General features: G+C 44.2%; 1 protein-coding gene across 8 annotated transcripts in view; it reads right to left on the bottom strand.

Annotated features, from left to right (window-relative positions):
• Positions 1–266: 266 nt before the first annotated feature.
• The window catches only part of BCL2L11 (BCL2 like 11), a 47,369-nt gene continuing 19,698 nt past the window's right edge, over positions 267–27,937 (bottom strand). For 4 of the 8 annotated variants that reach the window (XM_025994348.2, XM_025994351.2, XM_025994349.2 and 1 more), the window contains 2 exons: positions 17,346–17,455; positions 267–4,665 (listed from right to left, as the gene is read on the bottom strand). In XM_025994348.2, coding sequence (XP_025850133.2) covers positions 4,567–4,665; positions 17,346–17,455 — 209 coding nt within the window. In that variant the 3' untranslated portion in view covers positions 267–4,566. Of the gene's footprint in view, positions 4,666–13,818; positions 13,945–17,345; positions 17,456–27,937 lie in introns of all 8 variants that reach the window. The other 4 variants (XR_012003140.1, XR_003234340.2, XM_025994352.2 and 1 more) reach the window with 3 other exon arrangements.

A 27,937-nucleotide genomic window follows, 5' to 3' on the forward strand; every position in this document is an offset into this window, starting at 1 on the left:
CCCTACCCCCCCAGGTGCTGAGTCATATCTGACTATGTGGGCAGAAAAGTGTGCAGAAGGTCTTGCCAGCCACTTCAAAACTTTTAAGAGTGGTTTGCTTTTAAGTATGCTACACAGAATTGTCTTCAAGCGAGAACTCACAAAGTCTACACACAGGTAATGCATTCTGTGACTGATAAAGGGCAGAGGTGTGGGTGTGTAGATATTCATGAACAGCCAGCTGTGTCTCCACCGCTCTGTGAAACAAATCAAACAGCTCACCAAAATTAGTTGAAAGTTTTATTTATATAAACTTCATTAAGAACATAAAAGATTAAGTTTCTTAAAAAAAATCTGCAGTTATTTACAGCAGTATTGCACAAGTAAAGTGGCAATTACCCTGTCAAAATTCATCAGTGCAAAACACAAGTAAGCCAGGGAAATCGCAATACAAATGCTACATACGCTGGGTCCTAGGAAACAAGTTAGTGACGGGTCAGTATACAGACAGATCAGTGCTATTTATAAATGTGTACCTGATGAGTTCTGATACAGTAACTAGTGGTCACAGAACCTAGACATACAACTTAGGGGAGCTTCTAAAGTCTGATTTCCAAATAAAAGTAGTCAAGTTACCTAGCTGGGAGCTTGAGGATGCTTCTTGAATACAATGCCATTTGGAGAACAGGAGTCACCTCAGCTGGTTTAGCGTCACGTGTGGTCACATCCCTGCACACATGTGAGTGGGGAGTGGACACACACAGGCACCAGGCTAAATCAGCAGGGATGACAGAACCATCTACTGACATGGGACCCACTAGGAAGTCTCTCTACAGCTTCCACATTTTCACATCCAGTATCGTGGGACCCCCAATCTCTCTCCAAGCCAAGAAAGAAGCAGAAGGAAGACAACCTGAAGCAGGCTGATCAAATGTAGGAACCACCCGGCTCAGGGCTGGGGGAAAAGGTGTGGGGTGGGGGGGTGGGGTCTGTACAATTACCATTAAGTCCACACCTCAAAGCACAGGACAGTGGTGGGTGGGGGATAATTCAACTACTCACCAGTTGCCATAAAGGGATTAGTGGCATGAAGTGGACCTGGCATCACTCTCGAGGCAGGAGCAACCTGTCTCACCTGTCCTTTCCTCTTGCTCTGAACTCCTGGCAGCACCTCCAGAAGGGGCCTGTTTTTAGTTTTCTGAACACTGAATGGCCAGGGATAAATTTTCAATAGAAAAAAATTTGTCCCAACCTCCAATAATACATTAAACTAATAATAGTAAAAGAGATATGGCCCGGCATTCATACAATTTGCTTCCATGAGAAGCTAGCTAGAGCTTTTGGAACAGAAAGTAACTGGCTATTTCTTGAAGAATTTTGTAGCTGGCCGTATTTATGGTCTCTCATTGGTGGCTAAACACAAACTTCATCATAAGGATAGCAAACCCCAAGAATCTAAATCCCGCATGACCAGAAAGACCAGGAGACAAGGCTGGAGGGCCAGCCTGGGGAAGACCGTGTGGTTCAGTCACCACCTCAGGGTTAAAGCAACTAATGGTACAGCAGGGGGGTGGGGTGAGCAGGGAAGTCAACACTTTTCAGAACGTAAGACGTTAAATAAGCAAGAAATAAATATACATTTCTACAAGTTACAGCATCATGAAACAGTAGGACACATTACACAGAAAAAAGAATCTACAATATTTACAGTCCTCAATTCTGAAAAAGTTTAGTAAAAACAGTGATCTTTACTCATTTATGCTGTACAAAATTTTACAAGAAAGGTAAAGGAAGCACAATTGCACACAGACATTTGGCTCAGTTGGTAAGTAAAATCCTAATCTAATAAATAGTCAAAATATATACAGTATCAAGAAGGGCAAACAGGAGAAAGCTGTTCTCTACGGTGTATGCTTTTTTTTAATCCAAGGGATGTCTGACCTGGTTCCTCTGAAACCCCAAAGAGAATTCTTCGTGAACTCATTTCGGGGCGGGAGTACAGGTAACTGGAAGAATTACTCATGGGATTCTTTATTATGTGTTTATTGCATTTCTGTGATAGGTCACAGGACACTTTCTACAAACCTCACGGGAGAAGAGGTGGTCAAGGCACAAAACCCGCATTCAGTTTCCAAAAAGGGATCTAGTCTTTTTTTTTTTCCTATAAAAAGTAAAAGAAATAAAAAATAAAAAGTCAAAGGTCTACCATAGTAGGCACACCTTCTGCAGGGAGGCATCTTGATAAACAGATACGTACAGTACAGAGACGTCCAGTCATCTCTCTTTAAGTTCTGGTGCAACATCCTGCTCCTTAATACTACAATTCATAGAATCTCTTATTTCCTCACAAGCTGCTTCCATGGCCAGCCTGGAGGCCACGAGGCCACCGAGCCGGAGGTAAACCTGCCTATGTGGCCAGCACACAGCCCTCGGGCACCGCTCCCAGGGAGCCGCAGTATCGAAGAAACAGAGTAAAGTGCTCCAGTCAGAGAGACTGGCACTGAGTACGGAGATCCTGGGGAGGGGTGGAGGTGGGGCACCCAGAACCAAATACGTCTTTGGTGTGTGTGTCCAGCAGGTCCACCACCGCCTTACAACCGTGTGGACTTTATGACCCTATAAAGGGGTTCAAGACACATCAAGAACACAAGCTGACACTCAACACAGCTTTAAAAATATTCAAGACCCCAAGAAGATTTGGGGGTGGTAAAAGAAAATTCTAAAAAAGGAAGAATATTTGGAATCAAATATCTCTACCTAAAGGAAAATGTGTATATGCTGTAGATATATATAGATATATATTTATATAGAATTATGAAGATACAAATGAAAGGACCCCCTTAATTTAATCACGTGGAAATACTGGTCCTCTATGAGCCAAAAGCAAAACAATAGTTGTTGGCACTGATTCGTTTGAAAAAAAAAAATCACGTTTTTCTTTTTAAAAGCTGTTTAATGATCTGAGGTTTCAAAATCTGTAGTTATAGGGTTCACGAAATGATCTCTACCTCTCCTTTTTCTTGGGTCTCTCCAAATTGTTTAATGCCTTTGAAATGACGGGCCAACTCATGGTGACTCCATTCGCTGCATCCCTCCTAGGCAGGTGTGGAGAAAACAAGCACCCCTACAGAGGTGGATATACAAAGGATGGTCCAACAAAACCCAACTGTCCAGAGTTACGGAATAATCCAGAGAGACATCTGTCAGAAGGCTGAGAGGTCACTTCAGATTCGTGCTCCGATGCCCAATTTTTATGGCTCTGCTAAAAGCAGAATTAAAGCCTTTATTTCAAAGTGGATTTAAGGGGAAGCCAATGTCAGGCATCAAAAGCCAGATGAACCTGGAGTTGGACAAAAAGCCTGGATGCCCAGGGAACGCTGCCTAAAGCCCCGCCCACAGCGTGCGCCAATTCCCACGAGGGCGGGAGCTCCAACACTTGCAACCCAAGGAACTCAGCTGCAAGGGGGCACATTCACCATCTGTGGCCTCGTGCTGACAATGCATCTGTGACTATGGGAAAGTTTGCAACCAGAAAAGCCCACAGTGCCGAGGGGTACAGTACCTGTCTGTGCTAGTACTGCTACTCCTTCTCCCAGGACACTGGTGAATGAGGAGCCCATCAAAGGCGAAAACCAACACCAAGCACGTCCCAGTGAGTACGCTACCAAAAGACAGACCAACTGGGCTGTGGTTGACACGGGCAGATCCTAATTCACGTTCTGACCCAGTTACCTTTTATCATGAGAATACACTGGACCAAATCTGTGCATCGGCGTCCGGACAGACTAGAGGAGCATCACAAGAGGAAGCAAAGAGGAATACATAAAACAGAGTTTTAAAATTTTGCCACAGATGCAATCGAATTTAAGGAGGTAAATATTTACAATCCGGAGTGGCATATCAATACAGGCTGACCACAGACCCCCCCCCCCACCCCTTTAATCAGTTTCGTTTCATAAGAACTTTTTTGGTATTAATGATAAAAAAAAAAAAAGCATGTCAAAGAGCCAATGGCAGGGAAGGGAGGGCGCCATCTCATATCTCTCCCGTTTAAAAATTCTGTACAGTAATCTCTAAAAATAAACTAAGGCAGCTTTATCAATGAGCTGGCTCAGTTTCCACTGCAGAGTTTACATAATCCTCTGAGAGTAGGCAATAGGTTCTTAAAATCTTAGTACAAAAATCATTCACAAGTTGGTTAAAAAGTTTCCATTTCCTTTTTGAAAAACCTGTTCTTACTAAAGAAGGTGGAAAAAAACCCACACCGTGTGTAAACACCATTCTTGCATAAAATCCTGCTCCAAAGAACCATGATTTTTACATTGAAAAAAAAAAAAAAAGAATCCTCCCTCATTTACATTCACAACAAACTTCCATTAGAAATTCTGCCGTGTGGTGAACAGAAAGGGCAGGTCCACATGCAGCGGTGTCCTCGGAACGCGTGGGCCGGCCTCCCTGCGCGCCCTGTCGGGGAAAGAACCGCAGGCCGCACGGCGATCAATGGCACCCCGACACCGCGGCGCTGGGGCTTGTTGCTCTGAACAAGCGAAATGTCTGCACGCATCTGGCTCTGCAAGGAGCCCGTCGTCACTGCAATCTCCACACCAGGCGGACGATGTAACGTAACAGTCGTAAGATAATCATTTGGGGGTGGGCTTCGGGTGCTTGGTAATTATTCAAAAAGACCTGAAACAACAATAGGAAAGCTCCTTAGTTTCTCAGTCCTCGTGTTGTTCTTGGGCGGGGGATGCCTATAATTAAGTGAACGGCCCATCCCACTGTAACAGCTATGGAGGAGGGCACCCCTTTACAAGGGCTGTGCCCTCCGAGCACTAGTCCTCCCCTGAGCCTGCGAGGTGGGAGTCCTCCCCCTACCTCCCCCCACGGAGGGAGAGGTCGCTGCGTAAGGAGCAGTACACTACACCACGTGATGTGCTTCTTTGAAAAGCAACCAAAAGAATGCTTGGAACCACCAAGAGAATCCCCAAATCTCTGTATGCCCCTTTAAAAACATGTATTCTTTTCTACAGGCGATGTCATCATTGGCCAGAACTACCTCGATTGGGAAACGCCATCGACCTGTGTGCAGGTGCTGAGAAAAGTCACTGGAGTTGGTGCCCTGGGGAGCAGGAGGGGTGGCGGTGGGGGCAGAAGGAGGTGAAGGAACTGTCTTCACTACCCAGGTTAATAATGTTCAAATATGTTGACTCCCATAAGGGTGAATTTCTGGTAACTGCAGTCTACTTGAGAAACCAGTGATTTGGGGTAATTTGTCCTAAGAAGCTAAATCAAGCGGTGCACTGATGCGCCGCTGTGCCTCTGGCTGCTGGTGGGTGGCTCTGCTATATAAACACTGGTGGCACAGCTCTGTGTCCACGGTCACAGACACAGGCGGGTCAACCCCCAGCCTCCCAACCCTTGTAGGTAGCAAAGAGCAATTAAAAATCTAAAAAAAGGCCTCTTGGCCTGTGACTACCAGATGTTTATGACAAACTGAGAAACCGTTCAAGAAGGAAATTGCTAGATTAAAGGTCTCAGGGGTCCTCAGGTCTTCTGGACGGCCTGCCTTGGAGTTCTAATCTATCCTGCAGGTAAAGTGCAAAGGTATACATTCAGAGCAGCGAAAGGCAGCAAGGGACACACCTGCCTCTATGCCAGGAGCTACAACCAGTTTCACGATTCAGGTCTATCCTGGTCCTTTCCTTCACGAGTCATCTACTCCAGAGAGTAGTACTCTCTGCTGTTTGGGCTCTCCACGAGCCCTGGGCAGGTGAAACTTCCCGCACACCACCGTGGAACTGCCGGCCACCAGCAGGGCTGGGAATCTGTGTCCCCTGTCACAGGCCAACATTGCCCATAGACACCAGCTGCCAGCAAAGCCCCCGTTTGCGACTGTTTACACGAGCTCTCAAGCACTTGTCTGACAGAATGGGATTGTGATAAGGCCCGGGCATTTCCCGTTCTCCTTCCATAACCAGACTGGAGGAAATCAGCTTTCTGTAAGCGATTCCTGTACAGGCGCTCTGTAACCACAGTCTGTGATTTTTATCTGTTTTACACACAAGATTGCTTTGTTTTGATTTAACTTTCAAAATTACTTTGCTTTTTTCTGTGTGAGAATAATTTAGGGGAAGGTTAATTTTAGTTGAGCCTAATATTAATAGGTTGAAAGAGGCTTATTCAAAATAAAACCACGGCTTACTAAAATGAAGAAAGTGCATGCAGAGCTAAGCAATTACTTCAAGGTGGGAAATCGCCTGTCAGCCAGGTGTCACTGCCAGCCTCCGTGAGACCAGAGAATGGGGTCAAAAGGACACCAGTGAGGGGACAGGGTCACATCAGGGACAGATCCCCAACCGCTTACATTTAGCTAATTTTATATTCCAGAACTGGCAGCATCTGAGAGAAATCCTCCAGCCACCCTCTGAGGATATTGGGTGAATGAGGGTGGCTGTGACAGTAGTAGGTCAGACTCCCATCGTGACACAAGTCTTTTCAAGTTTTTTAGAGTTCTGCTTTTATATCTTCAAAATGAAGGACTTGGGGTGGTGGTGGTGGTGGTGGTGGTGGTGTTTAAAGGAAGCCGGGCAAGGGGCAGGGGCAGGGGCCAGGCTGGAGATTTTGGCAAAAGAAACACCTGATCCTTGACAAGCAAGAAGATGCTACATACAACTCAGGAAGGACAGGCAGACACCTGCCCTCTTGGGAAGCATGCATAACAACATGGCACACGCTTTTAAGCCAGCGAAAAACTGCTTTTGGACAACGTTCAATGGAGGAAGCCATTACGACTAAATTCAAAGGCCACGCCAGTCCCAAAAACCCTTGACGGCTGGCACAGCTGGCTGAAGCTGGCGCAGCTCAGCGTGTACGGCCCATTGCGCAGCAGCTGGAGGATGGGCAGCTCCTGTTTCCTGCAGACTCGCTGCCCTCTAGCACCTGCAGCCCTACGACTGAGCTTGTTCAGGGGAGCACACAGTATCTATCCAGTGAAACCAGCGTGGGGCAGGTGGCATGAGGGTGCCAGCAAGTAAGGTGGCCCAGCCAAGCCCCAGCGATCAGTCTAAGCACACTGCCATCAGCACAACCAGCCCAAGATCTCAGACCTCTGGCCCCCAGGACTATGAATAAACACAGTTCTGTTGTTTAACACACTCCCCAGCCACCATCCTCCCACCCTGCCCCCACGGTACTTTGTTACAGCAGCCCTAGCAAACGAATACACCCTCTCATGCTTAACGAACATTCTTGGTCCTTCCCTCTTCAGAAAAACAACACTTCTTAGATCAGAGTGGTGTAATGCTATTTTAATCTAACTCAGTAAAGTACTTTAGGAAGATACATTAATAGGATGCATTTGGGTAAAGGAGGTTATTAAAAAAACTAAATATAAACAATTTATACATTACAGTGAACTCTTTAGTGTGTGCACACATACACACGCACACCACACAATCACAAATGCTTAAAGTGTAGGACCCCATCCTGTTGGGTCTTTTTATCACCGTGATCTAGACCAGGAACTGTATTCTTTGGGGTAATTAACTTTTATGGCCATCCCATGTGTCTAGAAGAGGATTCCTTCAACCTTCAGCTTTGACCCTCCAGAAGCCAATTTTGACAGTCTATGATCCTATCTGGGCCAGGGGCTCCTGGAGCCCCCAACTCTGAAAGCCATGTCTGCATCCATTAGATCTGATAGGCAATACCTGTGTCATGAGCAATGAGTGCAGAACAGCAATACACAGCCCAGCCTGAGGGTTACCCATGGGTGCTACCAATGGTGACAGCAGTCAGTAAGAAAGCCATTGTCACTGCCCTGCCTCTGGAATCAGGATTCAGGTCCTTACTTTACAGGCAAAGGACACCTACACATTCCAGTAAAATGGGAGACCTGTGCCAGAGCAGCGTCAAGATGCCGAGGGTCCTTCCTGTAGCAAGAAAAATGCAACAGCATCTCTTTTTATGAAGCTTACACTCTGATGAGGAGGAGCTGTACAAATAAATAGGTAACAGGACAACAGCAATACACAGTAAATAAAATGGCAGAGAAAGCAGAGGGGTAAGTGGGACCCTGGGAGAGCCTGGGCGGGAAGGTGCAGAGCTAAGTTTCCCTGGTTGAGACTCAGGTACTCTTCTTGGAAGATCTGAAAAGTGTCCTTGGAGACAGTGTCAAGAACACTCAGCAAGGAATCCCCAAATAGTTCCTTTACATCCCCTTATATCCAGAGAACATGGGTTCAACCTGGGTGGCAGCTGGAGGTGGGGCTGTGCCAAGGGAATGTCCTTGAGCAGGGTCCAGGCAGACTTATTGGGGCCGACGGCATACAGGGCATACAATAGGGTGGGAGTTGGGGCACTCTGAGCCTCTATGGCCCTGAAACACATGACTCAGGCTGGGGGTGGGGCTGGGACTACTCTGTCTATAGCAGCTGAAGAGAGAGGATGACTGGATATACAGTACCAGCTGCCCTGGTGGTGTCTGCACAAGGACCATCTTCAACTTACGCTCAAGACAACCAATGCAGTATCAGAATTTAATTACATTTTAAAGCAAAAATGAGCAAAACATCCTCTCTTGCCAGTCCAGGGAAGCAGGTATGCAGATACAAAAAAGAACCCAAACTCAGGATGCCCAGAGGACCGGTCAGAGTAACCACCACACACCTGTAGAGTGCAGCTCTGGACTCGGCTTCGCTCCCCGCCCAGACCGACGTGAGCCCAGCTTCTAAAAAGCCCCCCCAAGATACATCAGGTCTTCAGACTTTGTGCGCCCTAGCCTGGGGTCCAGAAGAATTACTCACCGCCACCACTCAACAAAATGACATGCCACACACCTTTGCAGTCTTTGCAACAATGCTGTGGGCCAGTATAGCTCTCCTCCACATTTCACAGATAAGGTGATGGAACACACAAGCTCACCAATCCACGCTCCAAAGGCTAGGCCAAACGACTCAGTGAGTACAACACATATACATTCAACATTACTCAAGGGAGCTGACCCATAAACACACGTGCACGGTGCAAAAAACACAAAAGTTAAGAGAGATCAGAAATAACTTCAAGAAAGAGAGACTTAGAGGCTTATCCTGGGAAGCAGGGCTAAGATCTACTGTCAAAGAGCCACAACTTGGCCAAGAATTTCCTGGCAAAGTAACAAGAGAAATGTGGAATGATGATCACCATTCTAGCAGAGAGCTCAATAGCAAATTCTGAGAGAGATGAACAAAAAAGCAAGGCATACCTATAGAACTCTTGAGACACAGAGCAATTTTTAAACATGTTCAAAAACCCCTTCCTTATAAAATTTCAGCACGGAATACCTAAAAGGTCCTAAACTTTTTTTCTCTCTTTTTAAAAGGCTGTACCTTTGAGTGATAACATATTAAAAGAGACTGAATTCTTGACTGTGAGACTCTGACAAATGGGGGAATGTCTGCTCCAGATCAGCAAGGAAGGATGTGTCACGTGAATGTCTGGATGGTGTCTGCTCCCCTAGGGGCTGATAAGGCATCTTTGGGACAGAGCTACCATAATCAAAGGTGACAGGGTGGGTGGGAGGCGGAGTATGGCCCCACTGATCATGATGGATGGAAGACCACCTCTGCCCATTCAGAACCTCCATCAATCTAAATAGTATTTTAATTTTTTAAAAAGATTTTATTTATTCAAGAGAAACAGAGAGACGGAGAGGTAGAGACACAGGCAGAGGGAGAAGCAGGCTCCACACAGGGAGCCCGACGTGGGACTCGATTCCAGGTCTCCAGGATCATGCCCTGGGCCAAAGGCAGCAATAAACCACTGAGCTACCCAGGTTGCCCTCTAAATAGTTATTTTAAATGACAAGTGATGGAGACAGAGATCAGAGAAGAAAGGGGACTGCCACGTGGACGACCTTTATGAAGATATGGGGTGGGGGTCTTTCCACTTTGCCCCAGATCTTAGAGAGCAGGTTTGATAGCCTACTGATTTCAGGTGTCAGGCTGCTGCAGTTGCAGGGCTGCCCGGAACACCAAATTCACTTTCTATTCATCACCACGGCAACGGGGGTATTTGCATAGCTTGTGCCTAGCGCTCTATGATGTCAACACAGCTGTGGAAAGGGTGCCGGGAGCCCCTCCCCCGGATGTGGTGCTCCCACTCAACCAGCAGGAGTGTGTGCTCCCACAGTACTCCCGGCTGCCACTGACCTGCTCCGGCAGTGCGGTCACAGAAAACTCCCATTTGCATGAATCCGACTCTCCATTTTTGATGCATCATTTCAAAGAAAGTGTTATAGCTCAGGCTTTTTGTAGAATAAACAATTGCTTTGCAGGTTAACTTCCATTCAGGCCTGGGGTACACTGGGTTTCTTCTAGCAGGGCAGCACACCCCTCAACCAGGTAGATCTCTAACTTATCGTCTCTCAGACCTCAGACCCCAGGCTGGCTGCTGTGACGGACCCTCTACCCTGTGCCCCAACCATCACCCTGGAGTTGCCCTGTGGCCAACCACTGAGAAGACAGAGATGGTTCCTACAGCTCATGTGAAGCTCTATCTAATTTTAGGAATTAGATAAAATGCAAGCGTCAGAGCAAGAATACACCACCCCGAAATGGCCGAGCCTCAGTAAAATGCTGATGAGATGTAATGCACTGTAACCACAACCCAAACCTCTCTGCTCTGGTTCAGCTGGGATAAGTCTAGCGAAGGATGGTGAGAGACATCAGGTCAAGCCTTGCCTCGCCTCATGTGCATCTTCATTTCCTCCTCAAGAGTTTAAAAAACCCCAGTCAGACTTCTGAAGTCCCCCTCTGGGCACCTGCACCTCTGAATGGTTATGTGTGAATGGCCTGGGTCCCCCTCCCTGCAAGGCAGCCATGCAGGTGTGCGCACCTGCCACAGACGGATGGAGCACTTGCCACAGGCAGGGCGAACGAACACCGTCATGCCCAGCGCCATGCCCACCCAGCCATGTGAACACACCCCAGCGACCCAGTCTCGTCTCCTGTTTGTGTACACCCAGACAGACACAGCATGCATCAGTAAGGTCCAATACAACTTGTGCCCCAGACAGAGAGTACTGAAAGGTGAACACAGTTAGCAGCATCTCTCTGAACTCTGAAGACCAAGTGACACATTTCAGTTGTAGTTCAGAGAGACACCAGAACTGCTGGACAAGAGAGGACAGCAATTTTTAGCTCCACCCCTTAATATTTGTGTGACCATCACCACATCCTTAGGAGATGGAGAGAAAATGGGGGCCCTGGAGGATATGATGGATGGAGTCAGGATTCAAGGCCTCTCTCCAAAGTTCTCACACTTGTTCATGAGCCCTGCTTTCCTGTAAGGTCACGCTTTATCCCTAAGTCCTGTCAAACCTTTGCTCAGAAAACCTGCCATCAAAAAAGAAAGAAAGAAAAAAAAAACCTGCCATCCACAGTCACCATCACGATAATCCGAATTGCGTGCTGTCTCAAAGGTCCCAGGGAAAAACATGAAGGGCTGAAGCCATAGGAAGGGTGACTCTTCGATCATCTTTGATCAAAGGCTCCTGAAACCATAACACTGCACTACATCCTCCAAAGGCAAGGAAAACGCTCATTGAACCTGCAAACTATCACAGATGAATGACGGACACTAATTCATTTAAGCTACTCACAACTGTTTTTGCAATGAAAACTTATTCTATCACCTCATGGGCAACTCACTAGCTCACAAGATAGGTCTAATTTTAATATTTCATATGCAGATCTTCCACTACTCTTTGCTCAGACAGGAACAGAAAGTGGATTATTTTATTAACTTCTACGTTCAATTAATGAGGGCCTCAAAATGTAGCCAGAGAACACACATCCCTGGGTTTATGTTCAGTTTATGCTTTTCCTTGTACCTTATCTACAGAATAATATCATAAATCCGAGAATAAGCACAGAGGATTCATGTCGTAAGAAGGACAGCAGAGGAAGATTTCAAAGTCGCATGTAGTATATGAGAATGCTAATGGGTGACACTTCCATCAAACTCTTGTTTCCATCTAGACCAGTCTGCAAGCCACCTCTCTTGCTCTACTTGGTCTGCTTTAGTGCTATACTTCAATAGGCCTGCAGCTAGGTCTATTCATGCCCACACATGCCTGGGACATGGAAGTAGGCAGTGTCAACAAAAGACATACTGTTTTCTTAGGATCCAACAATGAAAGGGTTTTCATTCACTTCTTGGCCCATCTAGAGAGTCTGACGGTAGCTTCACATGCTGCTCACTGCAGTCCATAGGCAGGACATCCCCAAGTCATTGTCAACCAAGAGCAGTCTTTCTGTGCACAGAGCAACCTAGGCTGGACCACCTGGCTGCAAGGCACAGGGAGACAGACATGGGGTAGATGATGGGTCTAATTACCCCAAGAGCACAGGTTCTGATGTTCAGAAGGGTCTGGCTTGTGCTTGGACTTGGACTACACCCTTGGCCCATGGCTAAGAATCCAATCCAAGTGGGCACCATTGCCTTGAGAACGGATGGTAAGCACACTGTGCTCCATGCTGCACCACTCAGCTACATACGAGCCACTCGCCCTCTTCATAAAGCTAGAGATCCAACGTCTCTGAGAAATCTTCTTCCCTATAAGCCCACGGACATCCATGTTCCCCAGCATTCACTGTGACCTGGGGCATGGGGACCTGGAACAGTAAAGGGCACTATGCGGGTATAGGCATTTCAGCAACATATGCCTTCTAGGAGTTATACTACCTCCAAGGGCTCTTGGGTTTTGCCCAGTAATATGTTCTATGTGTGCCTGCACTACTTTAATGCTTAATGACAGGTGAAAACGCACCAGGGTGCTGACATTGGCCAGATCTCGGCCAATCTGAGGATCAAAATAAGCACTGAGAGTAATGGACAGTAACCTGTAGAATGAAACAGAGACCCGTGAATTTAGGTTGATGAAGGAGATGAACGTATATGGGGAAAGGAAGTTCTTCTTTACAAACATTTTCCTTCCATGAAAGATGGAAATGTACTGACATTAGCATGGAAGATGTCACCTTTGACCAGAGTCAACATCACCAGTAATGAGACAGAAGGACTACCCATGCCTCCCAAAGCTAAGGGTGAAAGATAAAATGTTGCCCCTGTCGTATTCCTGCCCTAAAGCCAAAACTTGAATGTCACCATGAGGAGACATTGGACAAATCAAATTCAGGGAGAATCTATAAAAGAACTGTCCTGACCCTTCAAAAATGTCAGGGTCACCAAGCCAGGGGAATGGCTCCAAATTAATGGCACTGAAGCAATAAGACAACTAAATTTAACATGTGATTCTAAACTGGACCCTGGGCCAGAAAACAACTTTTTTTTCTCCTACTATCAAGGACATTTTTGGCACAACTGGTAAAGTTTGGATGGAGTCCACAGATTACGTAACAGTACTGTAACATTGCTAATTTCCTGATTTTGAGAATTACACTGTGGTTATGTAAGGGAAATATTCTTATTCTTAGGAAATACACATCGATGTACTTAAGAGGAAAAGAACACCACACCTGTCATTTATTCTTAAAGGGTTCAGAAAATAATACGTATGCAGGTATAAAGGGGGAGAACAGTGAAGCAAATGTGGCAATGTGGTCATAACAGTGGCAGAGATAAAAGGGTTCTTTGTACCATTCTGGCAACTTTTATAGGTTAAGTCTGAAATGATTTCAAAACAGAAAGTTACAAAAATATACCAGACCTGGAGCAGTTGAACTTACCAGACCAGAGGGGGATATGGGTCACTCTGCCCTGGCAGGGTCGTTTGGGGGCAATTACATGGAGTCACAAAAGAAAAAGGGGGAACATGCACTGGAACTTTGCGCTCACCTGTGCCTCTCTCACCTCCTCCTTCAAGGATTCAGACTCCAACAGCTCCGTGTCATACGCTTCCCCACTGCCCTTAAGTGGACTGAACACATGACAACTACACGACACCTTCCTCTATTGCTCTAACTGAAAAAACGGGAAAATATCCTGTCAGGCTTCGAAAGGCTCATGGCAGTAAAAGACCAACACTTTAGAAAAGGTACTATAATAGTTTTAAGCAAATAAAGACACTAAATATTTAAAGTGCTAAAAATCCATTATAAAGCAACCATTATAAAGCAAGGTGGGGATGCACGCCACTCACCAAGAAGGGACTCCCCCCATGGAGACAGCAAGTGACATGAATGCATGACTTTCCACTATGGCCTCCCATTTCCTCCCCAGATTTCTATCCCCGGTATTCAACAACAGACCAACCAGTGACACTGCAGACTATGAATTATTTTTAACCAACAATAGCAAGACAGGTTGTCAGTAGTTTTAGGGGTCACTGTGTCACAATTTAGAGTCTGGTGTTCTGAATGGGCAATTAATAAAATCTGGAGAATGTATTTGCCTTCATTAGAGAAAAATCAGGTTATAAGCTAGAGTCTGTCCTTCCACCTCTCCCAACATCCCCAGCCTACCAGGAAAGCTAGAGTCCCTGAAATTATTAGTGACTGCATTTTCCCATTGGCTCATTATTTTTAAAGAGATGCAAAATAAGGTTTATATAACCAGAAAATAGTGTGATACTGCAATGAAATTAACTTACGTTTATTTTACCAGAAGCAGTGAGAACAAAGAGGTCGCATCTCATTTGAATAAATAGATACGATCATCTCAAATATCCTCTTAAACATTACACTGAAGTAACACTGGGAGAAGACTAGGGGAAGAAGGATGTAATCCACTAGATGCTGTTCTCTCACCTCCCATGGACAGACAAGGTAATGAAAATAATCCCATAGTATGTGTCATTTGCATGTGACTAGAACCATCCACCTCGATGGCCTATGCTTTGCACCAACCACCATGCCACACTTGGCCCATGTCTTAATGCTGACCACACAGGCCACCATGGAGGTGCATCAACCAGGTCCATCTGGACAGGCCCAAGGGGAAACCTTATAAGTCACTGATACCTCATGTAAGTTTAAAGAGAAACATACACAATATCCTCACAAGACATCTAGCTCTGTGGCCAAGGCCCTGGTCTAATCCCTGAGAATGGAGCTATGTGGGCTCATGTTGGCATCCAGAGTTTCCAGGCTCTGAAGGCATGAGGGTCCACAGCTTCCTCTTTCTTGGGCAGCCCCATCCAGTTCTGGGCTAAGGACATCTATAAACCCCTTCAAGATGGAGAAAGAGGCAGGCCCAGCATGCCTGTCAGTTTGCTGCTTAGGCTCACCCTGAGAGGCCACTCCGCCATATTTTCCTGCTGAATGATGGACATGCCCCCCAACCTCCCACCCCAGCATGAAGTCATCACGAATGCACTGGGGTCTTGCTTCTGACCAGTCTCTCCTGGTCCACTAAGACGGTCAAGTCCAGTCACACACAGGAACACTGAAATCTCTTCAGGGAAACCAAGGGAAAGGAGCTGGGGGTGGAGGGAGAGTAACCGTGGTGCAAATTATGAAACAGTCAACTTTGCAAAAACAATTACCATTTCAGGGCCAGGCTGAGAAGGGATTTATACACCAGGAATGTCAGAGGTAGGATGTTAGATATTCTTGCCAGCTCAAGATGGCCACATGAGAAATTCCTAAACCTATTCATAGATGTTACAGTTCTCATTTAATAACAGAATCACACTATAGCATATTTCCCATCAAATATACATGCATGCACATGTGTGCACACACACATGTGCGCGCACACACACACACATCCCCTGTAGGAAGGTCTGAAGAGGATCCAATGTGAATTTTCAGAACACCCCTGGCTCCCTCCCAGAGACCCTATACTAAAGGAATAAATGAAAGACCCTCTGCCAATGGGAAGATGTCTCCATGTGTTTCTAAAAAAAGCCGAGAGGCATCCTACAGACAGTAAAACAAAAGGACTAAAGGCAATTAGCAGGTCTCATTCATTAACAGCGACAGCTAGCTAAAAGACAGACTAATGTTTAAAGCTTTAAAGCAGGACACTGCTGAGTGAAATAAGTCAATCGGAGAAGGACAAACATTATATGGTCTCATTCACTTGGGGAATATAAATAATAGTGAAAGGGAATAGAGGGGAAGGGAGAAGAAATGGGTGGAAAATATCGGAAAGGGAGACAGAACATGAGAGACTCCTAACTCTGGGAAATGAACTAGGGGTGGTGGAAGGGGAGGTGGGTGGGGGTGACTGGGTGGCAGGCACTGAGGGGGGCACTTGACGGGATGAGCACTGGGTGTTATTCTCTATGTTGGCAAATTGAACACCAATAAAAAATAAATTTATTAAAAAAAAATAAAGCAGGACATTAATACTGGGGTATTCTAAGCATGACTTCTCCTTCCAGAAAAAAAAAAAAAAGTGAAAAAAAATCTTAAAGAGATGCTAATATGAAGCTGTAACATTCAGAAAAAAAAGGAGCCAGCAGACCAGTGACACAGTAAGAGAGAATGATAGTTACAATTATAGCTTTTTCTACAAAAGAAGATGTGTCTTCTTTTTGGATGAGTCAATAGAAAGATCCTCATACTTGATTGTTTGAAAAAGTGTAAAACAAGCCAAAATTACATTCTATCACACATCTGCTGGTGCATCCTTTACAAGAAATACTCACATACGCTCGTAACATCCCTGACTTCCAGAGTTCAAGCCTATATATTTTGAGATGTTTTCCATGGGCAAAAGGTGTCCAAACGGTAATGTCTACTGCCCCAATAGGCAAAACCAACAAAATATACTGTGTCTACAGAAGACAAAGGGCAGTTTTTTCTTTTTAACCAATAGCACACCTCAAAATTTAAGTGGCAGTCAATTTGGCATATACAATTTTTATACCCCGGATCCCAGACTACTAGTTAATGGCTTCCTGAGAGAACTCAAGGACAGAGCATGGACTAATGGGCAATGGCTCTCCTGCTCTGACTCATCACCTGCCAAGCTCCAGGCTCACCATTACAGGACTACCGCGGGCATTGGTCCCTCTGGCTGAGCGAAAATGGAAGCTGTAATAGGTTACCTTTGACCCCAACTGCCCAACAGGAACGCAGAAACCCTCTATACAGATTGAAAACTATGCTACTATTTATGTGGGAATATGTCAAGGCATATCACTAACCCCTTTCTTAGCATGAATGCTTTAAGGTCTTTGCTCACTGAAATCCCTCTGCAACCTTGTACTATATTCTACTTAATTTTCATCATGTAAATTCATCCATAAAACGTTTTCAAATGGAAAATGGACAGGAGAAACACTGGTAGGTCACATATAGGTAATACCTTGCATTTCCAGAATAAGTATGGAATTTTTACTAGTAACCTTAAAGAAAAAAAAACTGTGGGGAGGGGGAGGGTGTGAGGAGAAGTAGTAAATAAAACATCATTACCCTCCTTGGGTAATATGCATTAAATTCGTCTCCAATACGCCGCAACTCTTGGGCAATCCATATCTCCGGGCGCATATCTGCAGGTACAGCCTGAGACTGCCTCATGGAAGCTGCAGCAGAACAAACAGAACAAAAATCATGTTGTTTTTCATAGATCATTTAGCATGTTCAAAAGTAAGTTTCTAGAAGCAAGCTCTTCTCACACATTCTTGTTTTAATTTTGGAATCTCCCTAACTTCCAGGACTGTGCACTATATTATGGTGGCAGGGTCTGCTACCCCAATTTGCTTAGAAAGTAACAGATAAGAACTTACTTTTTCAAAACTGGAGACTCAGAATTGCAAAACTTAAAAATGTCCCAGCCGCTTAATTACATGCTTCCATTTCAAGAAGATAAATTAACACCAAAATGGTACAATAAAAATCACCAAAAAAAAAAAAAATAAATAAAAATTCATACTTGAAACACACAGGAGAATATAAAAATTTAGGTTGTCAGTAAAATAACTGCTGATTTTAATACAAGGTAGAATTCCTAGGGAAATTTCAAACATCATATAGAAATAGGAGATGAAGTGGTTGTCCTATTTAAAGCTATAAAATGGGGACGTCTGGGTGGCTCAGCAGTTGAGCGTCTGTCTGCCTTCAGCTCAGGGTGTGATCCAGGGTCCTGGGATCGAGTCCCACATCGGGTTCCCTGCCGGGAAGCCTGCTTCTCTCTCTGCCTATGTCTTTGCCTCTCTCTCTGTGTCTCTCATGAATAAATACAAATCTTGAAAAAAAATGAAGCTGTAAAATGAGGGAAAATCTGAGAAACAGCATGCTACCTGAAAGTTCGTTTCTTTCTTTCTTTCTTTCTTTTTTTTTTTAAAAGATTTTATTTATTTATCCCAGAACTCCAGGATCATGCCCTGAGCCAAAGGCAGATGCTCAATGGCTGAGCCACACAGGTGTCCCTGAAAGCTTGTTTCTATGGGGATAGGTACAATGACAGTCTTCACAAGTGCTACCACGTAGCCAAATGAAGGCATACTTGTACGATTCATCTCAGTATTGACGCAGCCAATAAGGGTGGATTCAAGTCTGCAAACCTCACATGGAAAGAAGAAATGTTTTGGGTGAAGGAGTAAAGGCATTTTTGAAAGTAGAAAAAAGAGGGACGTTTGGTTTTTCATTGTCACTAGCATTCACGTCCAGTCCACTCATCTGTTTGTTGATGAAACCATTTAAAAGCCATGTGAATGGCCAAAAATGAAGCAAAAAAATGGGAGCTGTCAGAAGATCTTACTAGAGCCAGGAAGAGAGCATCCTCCCCATTCAGGACAGAACGGTTCAGCATTGTGGGCTCATGAAAAGAAATGAGGTTCCTGGGCTTGTGATGTGTTAATTTTACTGTTCGAGTGGGCCACACTGCACTCCCAATTAAACACACGTTATGTTCTGACCACGGCAAAATGTTTAAAAACCTACAATGATCAGATTTCACAATACCATACACATGGCTGTTTTGTGTTTTTGTAGAAATACTTTGTAGGTGGGGTTTCTAAATTTTATCATTATATGTAAAACTGATGTTGATTCATAGCTCTATGAAAGCACTTAAAAGTACGCTCTAAAAAAAGCCTAATAAACTGAGTTTTTACCAAGTCTTCTCAAAACTCCTTACCCCATCTTCTTTGCCCAACCCCCACCAAAATGAATCCAACAATAATCCCCCCCACAAAGAGTGAGTGCCCGAGAGAGGGTGGGGACTGAGTGTGTGGGTGTACGTGGATGCATGCATGTGTGTGTGCGCAAAGAACGCACATGGATCCTCTCCAGAATTATCTGTGCTCTGTGAGTAAGCCATGGGAAGATTCCTAAAGGAAGCCCTGAGGGGAGAACATGAAGGCTGACCACAGAGAAGCTTCTAGGATAAGCCAGGTATGTACCCTGAATATACCCATCAAATAAAAAAATTACTTTGGCTGTATCTTTGCCACACAAATATTTTTATCATTACTCTGTAAAAGCCTATAAAAATTAAGTTTTAGGGATCCCTGGGTGGCGCAGCGGTTTGGCGCCTGCCTTTGGCCCAGGGCGCGATCCTGGAGACCCGGGATCGAATCCCACGTTGGGCTCCTGGTGCATGGAGCCTGCTTCTCCCTCTGCCTGTGTCTCTGCCTCTCTCTCTATCTCTCTGTGACTATCATAAATAAATAAAAATTAAAAAAAATAAAAAAAAATTAAGTTTTAAATGGCTAAAACTGGCAGAACTCAACATTTCAGGGTAGATGTGATGCCAGGTGATGATGTAATAGTTCATTTTCTTCTCATGAGTTTATAGCACTTTCAAGATTTAGTCTGTCAATAACAGCAATCATTACTATTCTTTTTATACTATCAGCAATCAGGTGGGTTTTTTCCCCCAAGTTCAGAAGCGTTAAAAAAAAGTCAACTCACCCTGAGAGAAAAGAAAGCTCTTTTCTTAGAATGCCTACTACACATCAGAGCCTGCAAGGTTTCGTGTGAGTTATTTCACGCCATCCTCTTAACCTGCCCTGCAGGGAGATGCCAGGTGACCAGCAGGACACCGTGTGGCCACTTCAGAGCTACCACCATATACCTCTTCTGGGCTTCAGAGCTCTACCTGTTTCTCATTATACAAGGCTCTCTTGAGAGTAAACTGCTTTCAGGGACGCCTCATTGGCTCAGTTGGTGGAGCATGTAACTTGATCTCGGGAGTTGTGAGTTCACACCCCATGCTGTGTGTGTAGGATTTACTTAAAAAATAAAATAAAAAAAAAAAAAGTGTAATCTATTGGCTTTCAATTCTAGAGTCAGAAATGAAAATCATACCAATTGTCCAAAAAATGTGTGAAATACAGATTATGTGTCTTATAAAAATGGTAGACAAGTTAAAAACTGCAGGCAAGGTATCCAGTATTTAATCAATCAACATATTCACTAATATACCCAATGAATTTGAATGTCCATATGCTAGACACTCTTCTAGGAGATGATCTGGATATGGCAACCAAATAGGCCAAGCCCTGCTTCCATGGAGTTTACATTCTTGTGGATTAAATTTCAACATTTAAGTGGTAAATTTTTCTGGACATGACATTTTGATTTTATTTATTTATTCATGAGAGACACACAGAGAGAGGCAGAGACATAGGCAGAGGGAGAAGCAGGCTCCCTACAGGGAGCCCGATGTCCGGATCACGACCTGAGTGGAAGGCAGACGCTCAACCCCTGAGCCACCCAGGCGTCCCTGGACACGACATTTCTAAGTGAACTTTATACCTGTTGTAACATGAAACAAGAATAACTCCCCCGGTTAATTTCCCCCAAACCATCGATGAGGTCTACTGCATTCTACTTAACACCCTCACTTTACTTACTGTGTGTGTGGTTTAGAAGGTTCTTCCTGGCTTATGCTTGGGCTGGCAACCATCAAAGGAGCCAGTCTGTGTCAGAAGTCGGCTGATCATCAAACTAGCACCTAGTGAACATGTCAGCCTAGCCAGCAGCTAAGAAGAAAATATGGACTCTTGGTGGCCAAATCCAACTTGTTCATCTTAGGGATAAAGGCTCTGCTATATTTTGGAAAAGGAGGCAAAGGAGGTTAAGTAGATGTTTCTTCTCTGGGAAAGAACAGTTCAGTCGCTTAAACAAACATATAGATCCCAAATATATCCAAAAGGTGTGTGGCAGCGAGACAAAAAGGGTGGGAGAGCCTGTGGGAGGCCCAGGAGGCCCAGGAGGCCGCCCACTCACAGGTTCCCTAGGCAACTCTGGAGCAGATGCTGCACAGACCAGACCCCGAGAACACTGAGCAACAGGCAAGAAAGAGACCTTGGGGACGTCCTGGAATTTTAAGTAACCAAAGATAACAGATTAGACCAGGCTAAGCATACACAAACTGATGAGAACAACAGATTAGAGATATCTAACTGTACGTAGGTATATTTTTATGTTTGCTGACTTAGAAAAATAACAATACAATATAACCAATAATAAAAATATAAATTAACTTTTGCCTAGGAGATGGATCTGCCTGGACTACTCTAACACAGCATATGTCACCATTTGGCTTTTGAAAAACTGGGTTTTTTTTTGTTCTTGTTCCTTTAATATATAAAGCTGCAATACATGACCATCATCCTGCAGTAAAACCTACCTAACATGTACACAAAATAGTTATAAAGTAAGATCTAAAACAAAAATTCTATTTGGAATATTTTAAAAGGTATCCTATTCCTATATTTTTAAACATATTTTTAATTTATTTATTAACAAGAGACACACAGAGAGAGGCAGAGACATAGGCAGAGGGAGAAGTAGGCTTCCCATGGGGAGCCCGATGCAGGACTCAATTGCAGGACTCCAGGATTACAACCTGAGCCAAAGGCAGACAGACGCTCAACCACTGAGCCACCTGTGTACCCCCTCTATTCCTGTATTTTAAAAAGATAGTCTTAATCCCAGTCCACTGCATGTTTCAACATAAATTTCAAAGATGATTTCTGAAGTGATAAAAATATCTTCTCTTTTGGGGGTAGGGGACACTTTTCTCAACTTCACCACTAGTTTCATCTTAGTGACTCATATTTGGTTTCATGTCACAGGAGAAGCCACCAGAACAGAAAAATGGGTCTGGTTGACCCTAGAGAAACAGTCTGTCAGCCCCATGGTAGTGCTGGTCAAAGCTCAAATTAATTTGCTTAATTCTGTGCCACTGTCACCCAGAGAATGAACCACCAGAATGGTGAATCCACAGTATGGTCTTCCAAAGGTGTACCTGAAGCAGGTGGGGCTCAGAGTCAGGGAATATTCAACATCCTGGTCTCCCCTTATCATTCTACCCAGATAGTGATCCAACTACTCCCTTTATAACAATTTAGTCCACCTATCAAAAAGATAACTTACATTTACATTTATATTTCTGGCCTGTCAATATCAAGCACACATATTTTACTTTCTAACCCGTAATATATTCCACAACCATAAATATGGATTCTTGATCAATAAAATGTGCCTTTATTTGAAACAAAAACTCTTTATGTCTAGTCAGGAAGATAAAAATTTTAACTTATAAGGCAATGAACGTAAAGAATTCTTCAAAGGGAAAATGCTGGTGAGGCGTATTTTTTGTCCACAGAAAATGTAGTTTCTGCATTTAAGAATTCATTTCTCACTCGATAAGCTTGACACTAAGACTCTGGGGTGGGGTGGGGGGAGAATAAAACAGACAGTGATCTAAATGTAAAACTACTCCATGGCAGCAACCTAAAGCCCACGGAAAGCCAGCTCCAATTCTGCAAGCACCAGACTTAGCTGGGGGAATCTGCTAGGTCCAGATTTTCTAACCAAAGCCAACAATTCTGTCAAAACTGTGAGATGATAAATGAAGTTTCATCGGAACTCTCAGAAACAATTTTTTTGAGATTCAGAATTTACTGGTAACAGTATTTCCTATAGAAAAAAAAAATACTGAGCTCTAATTAATTCACTTTTCCATACCACTGTGGGGGGAGGGGGGGCGGATGGAAAGGAGAACAATTTTAATGTCAAAGAACTTTTGAGTTGTGAAAAGACCGTTCTGGTTCAGCTACAGAACATTTTCCAACCCATATGGTAATTTCAAATCTTAAGAAGCTCAGCAATTGAAAAAATTAATGTCGTGGTTAAGTGGCTGATAGTGAAATCAGGCTGGGGCTTTCAGAAAGGGCTTTCTGTAGTACTGCCAGTTAGGGTGGGAAAATGAAAAAAAAAAAAAAAGAGAGAGAGAGAGAGAAAGGTCGTCAATTCATAATGAACTCAATGTCAGCCAAACCAAACCTCATTTTTCTTGAACACCCATTTTTCTTGAACACTCAACTGCCTCCACCTCACTGTCACCAACAGCAGGTGTCAAAGAAACAGAGGTTCCATTACAATGCCACTGCCATTGTCTCTACACCCAGCTGTCCTGCTCTGTGAGGGTGCTGAGAAACACCACTGGGTGAGGTGTGCATGTGTGCTGGGGGTACCATGTCCTACACATGAGCTCATGTGACTGTGCTCATTCTGAGTGACAGGACTGGTGCAGCTCTCACTTCCGAGGGGCGGCCACTGTTTTCATTCCCTTGAATGTCCCTAGTGGAGTTTCAAGTGCAGAACCAGAAACCAAATTAAAATTCATGGAAATACGTCATACTCTTCTGTTTTCAGATGTGCAGTAATCCACAAATACTTAGGCAGAATGAAGATTAGATTTTTAAAACAGTCAGCATGAATTAAGCTTTGAATATGTATGCAACTCAGAGCTGAGAAAGGATTTCTCAGTCCTTGAACAGATATGGAATGTATGACTTTGAAGACACAATCATTTTTATTTTAAACACACAACAGAGAAAAAAACCCACAACAGATCTTACTTGGACAAGTGTGCATTTTGCCCAGCACTTATCAGGAACTGTGGGGTCCCTTCCTCTCAACATCTTAGGGTCATCCATGTCTATTCCCCAAGGAGTCTAATTTAGCCAAAAACCATAAGGACCCTCTAAAAGACCATTTCTCTTCAGCTCTGAAACTAGTGCCAAATCAAAAAGAGATACTCCAAAAATGTTCAGAGGAAGCACTGCTTCTGCAGGGTGGCCACTCATGAGCTCGATATTCATTTGGGGAAATAAAAATTCTAGGATGTCAATTCAAGCCAATAGTCTCCTTATTTAAGTGAGTTATCTTCAGAAATATCTTCATCGAGTCAGTTATCCACAAGCTAACAAGAGGACAAAGGACACAGCCAGCTGGCCTGCTAAAGGTTCCTTAGGAAACCCACCTGAGTGATCAGGCTCCAGGATTTCCAGAGCATCTGCTGCTCTCCTAAGTTCTACTGCAGAAAATGCTATCTGAAGGTGACTTCAGACACTCCAGCGGTTCTTCAGAAATGAAGTAAGCCAGAACTCAATTTCACCGCTAGCACACACTCCCCTCCTCCCCCAACCCTGGGTCTGTTTCTCCTATGCATTGTTTTATTTGTTGATAAATCTTTTTATCAATTCCACTGAGCCCCTGGAGGATCATGAGAGTAATTAGAAATAAAACACAAGTGACCGTAGTACCGGTGCTCAGAAAGTTCCTCCATCTGTTTTCCCCCGTACTTGTCGGTATTGAGCCTGGGCAGTCGTGTGAATTCAAGACAGCACTTTATGCACAGCTGCTAGGAGACAGCACTACAAATAATAAAGTTCAGGAGAGGAAGCCAGGGTTTTATACTTACTCCTTTTCAGTGCGTGTTGCCTGTGCTTTTATGTGGCCTTGAGCAAGAAAGTCAAAACAAGCTGCTTTGATCCATTTCCAGGCTGACCATTTGGAAACTGCCAGTAAACCAAGGCTGTGAAGTTGGGTCGGAAGTCTGGAAAGCAGCGTGCATAATCTATGCCCTTCCACCATCATTCTTCCCACAATGAAATTCCAATCTAAGGCGTTAAGTCCAATGTGCTAAATACCTAATTCACCCATTTACGATTCAAGGTCAGAAGACCTGCTTACCCATTTCACCTGAGCCATCTCCCCCGCCCCACCCACCGATTTACATCTTTATGAGAAGCCAGTGACATGCCCAGCACACCCACACCTGTGGTTAGGTTTCTGTCCAAGGGCATACCCGCTGGCTCTTAGCCATAGCAGGAAGTCCAGTATCATAGGCAGGTGGGAGACCTGGTACAGGGGCCATCCGAAATATGATGCTGGGTCTCCTGGCCTGTGGGCCCACTGCCTGGCATGAGTGGCATGCTGTTTTCCTAAAGCAGAGCAGTCCTCACCGAAGGGCATTAGAGGCTGCAAAGTTCTTTTTCATAGGGAACTGAAATGTCCCCCTGCCAACCCCCAACTCAATCTTGCTTCCATTCCCTGGGCCTATAAAGACAATCTATAATATAATCCCTCTCGGTCATTACCCTTCTTTTTATTTTTTTCTTTTTCTCTTTTAAGTAGGCTCCATGCCTAGTGTGGAGCCCAACTCAGGCCCAAATTCATGATCCTGAGATCAAGATTTGAGCTGAAATCAAGAACTAGATGCTTAACTGACTGAGCCACCCACGCACCCCTCACTTCTTTTTCATTAAGTAAGCTGCCACCACATGCTCCAAACCTGGTCCTGAACCAGTTCCTTCCATATGCCCTTTATGATGAACAGTGGGAAGACCCACCATCACCATCCTAGTCCCCCGCCCAGTGTGCTCCTGAAATGTGCTGCTCTGAATAGTGCATAGCAGGGGTCTTTATTAGGTCTGACAGGATGCAGGACACAGGATACTACTTCCGCTTTTTGCTTTCCCTACACTGACCCTAGCTGCACCAAGACTCTGAGACAGCTGCAGCTCTATTTCTATAGTAAATTCCTTTTAGAGGATTAGAGGATTTGACTGGCAATCTTATTTTGAAAAACAATTAAAAATAACCCCAAAACTCTATGTATAGTCAAATGAAGAGCAACTCTGAGCTTGCTTTAAGACAGAAACATAGACCCTAGGTACCTTCTACTGACAACGCAGGAATTTCCTATCTAGACAGTTTATTTCACAATTTACTTCATCACAACTATAAAGAAAAAAAGTGCTTTTTAGGGATTTTTAAAAAGTAAATACATAATTCTGTACATTAATTTACTTAAAACCATTCCTTAGGAATAAGGTGCTAAAATTTTTGAAGTTACTACCTTTCAGTAACTTGTATGCTATACCCAACCAAAAATCTGATCTTGGGGAGGAAATGAAAATTTAAACCACAAAAGTAAAAATTCCTGACTACAGAGTAAGTGTGGCTTCTATGAAATTTAACACTGCCAGCAGGAAACAGGTGACAAAAATCTCTTCTAATTCACATCAGGGCTTTAGAATTATTGTATTTCATCTCAGGGATAGTGAAGACCAAGACCTGGAGCAAAAACAGAGTCCCAAGAAGCTACACCTTAAAATAGTTTTAATTTTACTTTTATTTTTATGAAGATTTTTATTTATTTGACACAGAGAAAGAAAGCGAGCATGAGGGGAGGGGGGGCAGAGGCAGGGGGAGAAGCCGACTTCCTGCTGAGCAGGGAGCAAGACTTAGGACTTGATCCCAGGACACTGAGATCAGGACCTGAGCCAAAGACAGGTGCTTAACCAACTGAGTCACCCAGGCACCCCTTAAGCAGTTTTTATCTATCTATCTATCTATCTATCTATCTACTTATTTATTAAGATTTTATTTATTTATTCATGAGAGAGAGAGAGAGAGAGAGAGAGAGAGGGAGAGAGAGAGGGGCAGAGACACAAGCAGAGGGAGAAGCAGGCTCCATGCAGGGAGCTCGACATGGGACTCGATCCCAGGTCTCCAGGATCAGGCCCTGGGCTGAAGGCGGTGCTAAACCGCTGAGCCACCCGGGCTGCCCATCTTAAGCAGTTTTTAAATAAAAACATGCAAAAGTCTATCAATTTTATTTCCACAGTTGGAATTTATAATGGCCATACACAAAGTGAGGCACTAACCTGTTAACATAGACACAGATGTAACATAGACAGTGGGGTAACACACCAGAAGTCTGGCACGCATTGAAAGCTTCTCACTTAAAACAAATTCAGGAAAGGTAGCTTCCTCTTTTTACTGCACATCGTATGAAAAGAGAGACAAACTTGACACCTCAATTCCAGACACTCTTTTGTGTAATCACAAAGATGTAATCGCTGTGCTTAGACACTTAATGGTTTATCAATCTGTTCTTAAAACCTACTGTCTGTAGGTTTAAAACTTACTGTCTGTCACACTCTGAGTGCTGTGTGACTCCTCCCTAGAAAACTCACAAAGCTTGTGCATCCTGATTGAGCACAAGCCCATTTATGCTGAAAAGTGTGTGTTCCACCTCTAAGGAACAGAGGTGAACACATGGCCCACAGCTTTACAATAATAAAAAGAAATGTTCTAAGAATTAATGTTGCATATAAAATAAGGATACTGGAAGGCTCAAGCCAGTGGAACACTGGAGTGGTATGGTGCGTGGTCAATGAGAAACACGGGTCGAGCCTCAAGTTCCTTTATCCACTGACCAGCCTGTATTAATGTTCAAGATACTACATAACCTTTGCATAAGTCAGCAATTATAGAGGAGAATCCCAGGTCTTGCCTGTAGACTACACAAATGTTAGGTATGTAACCTAGGTGCCACACTCTTCCAGATGGAGAAAGCATGGAAACTAGGGTTACCACTGACGCAAATCCAAGTGTAAGTCATATGAAATTCTGTGCCAAAAGACCATCAGGTCTGGTGGTTTTGAAGGTCTTTTATCTGTTTTGGTTCACACATTCTTCCTCCTCCTCCCCAGTACTCATTACCCTCCAGGGTAGAATGGCTGCTCTGGCCCAACTCTGATGCCTATGTGTTCATAAACTGGGCAAAATGGTTTGGCTACCCCTGGACTTAGGAACTCTGTGCAATACAGATTCAACTGGGGTTGTTCTAATTTAGCATAAGCCCCACCCCTACCCTCCAGCCCCACCCCTCCCATCTTACCACTACTGAGTGTTACCACTACTGAATCATTATCACACCTTTCTACATCAGGAAAGGACATTCGTGCTTAGCC

This window comes from Vulpes vulpes, chromosome 8 (assembly GCF_048418805.1).
Source record: "Vulpes vulpes isolate BD-2025 chromosome 8, VulVul3, whole genome shotgun sequence".
Classification (NCBI taxonomy): Eukaryota; Metazoa; Chordata; class Mammalia; order Carnivora; family Canidae; genus Vulpes; species Vulpes vulpes.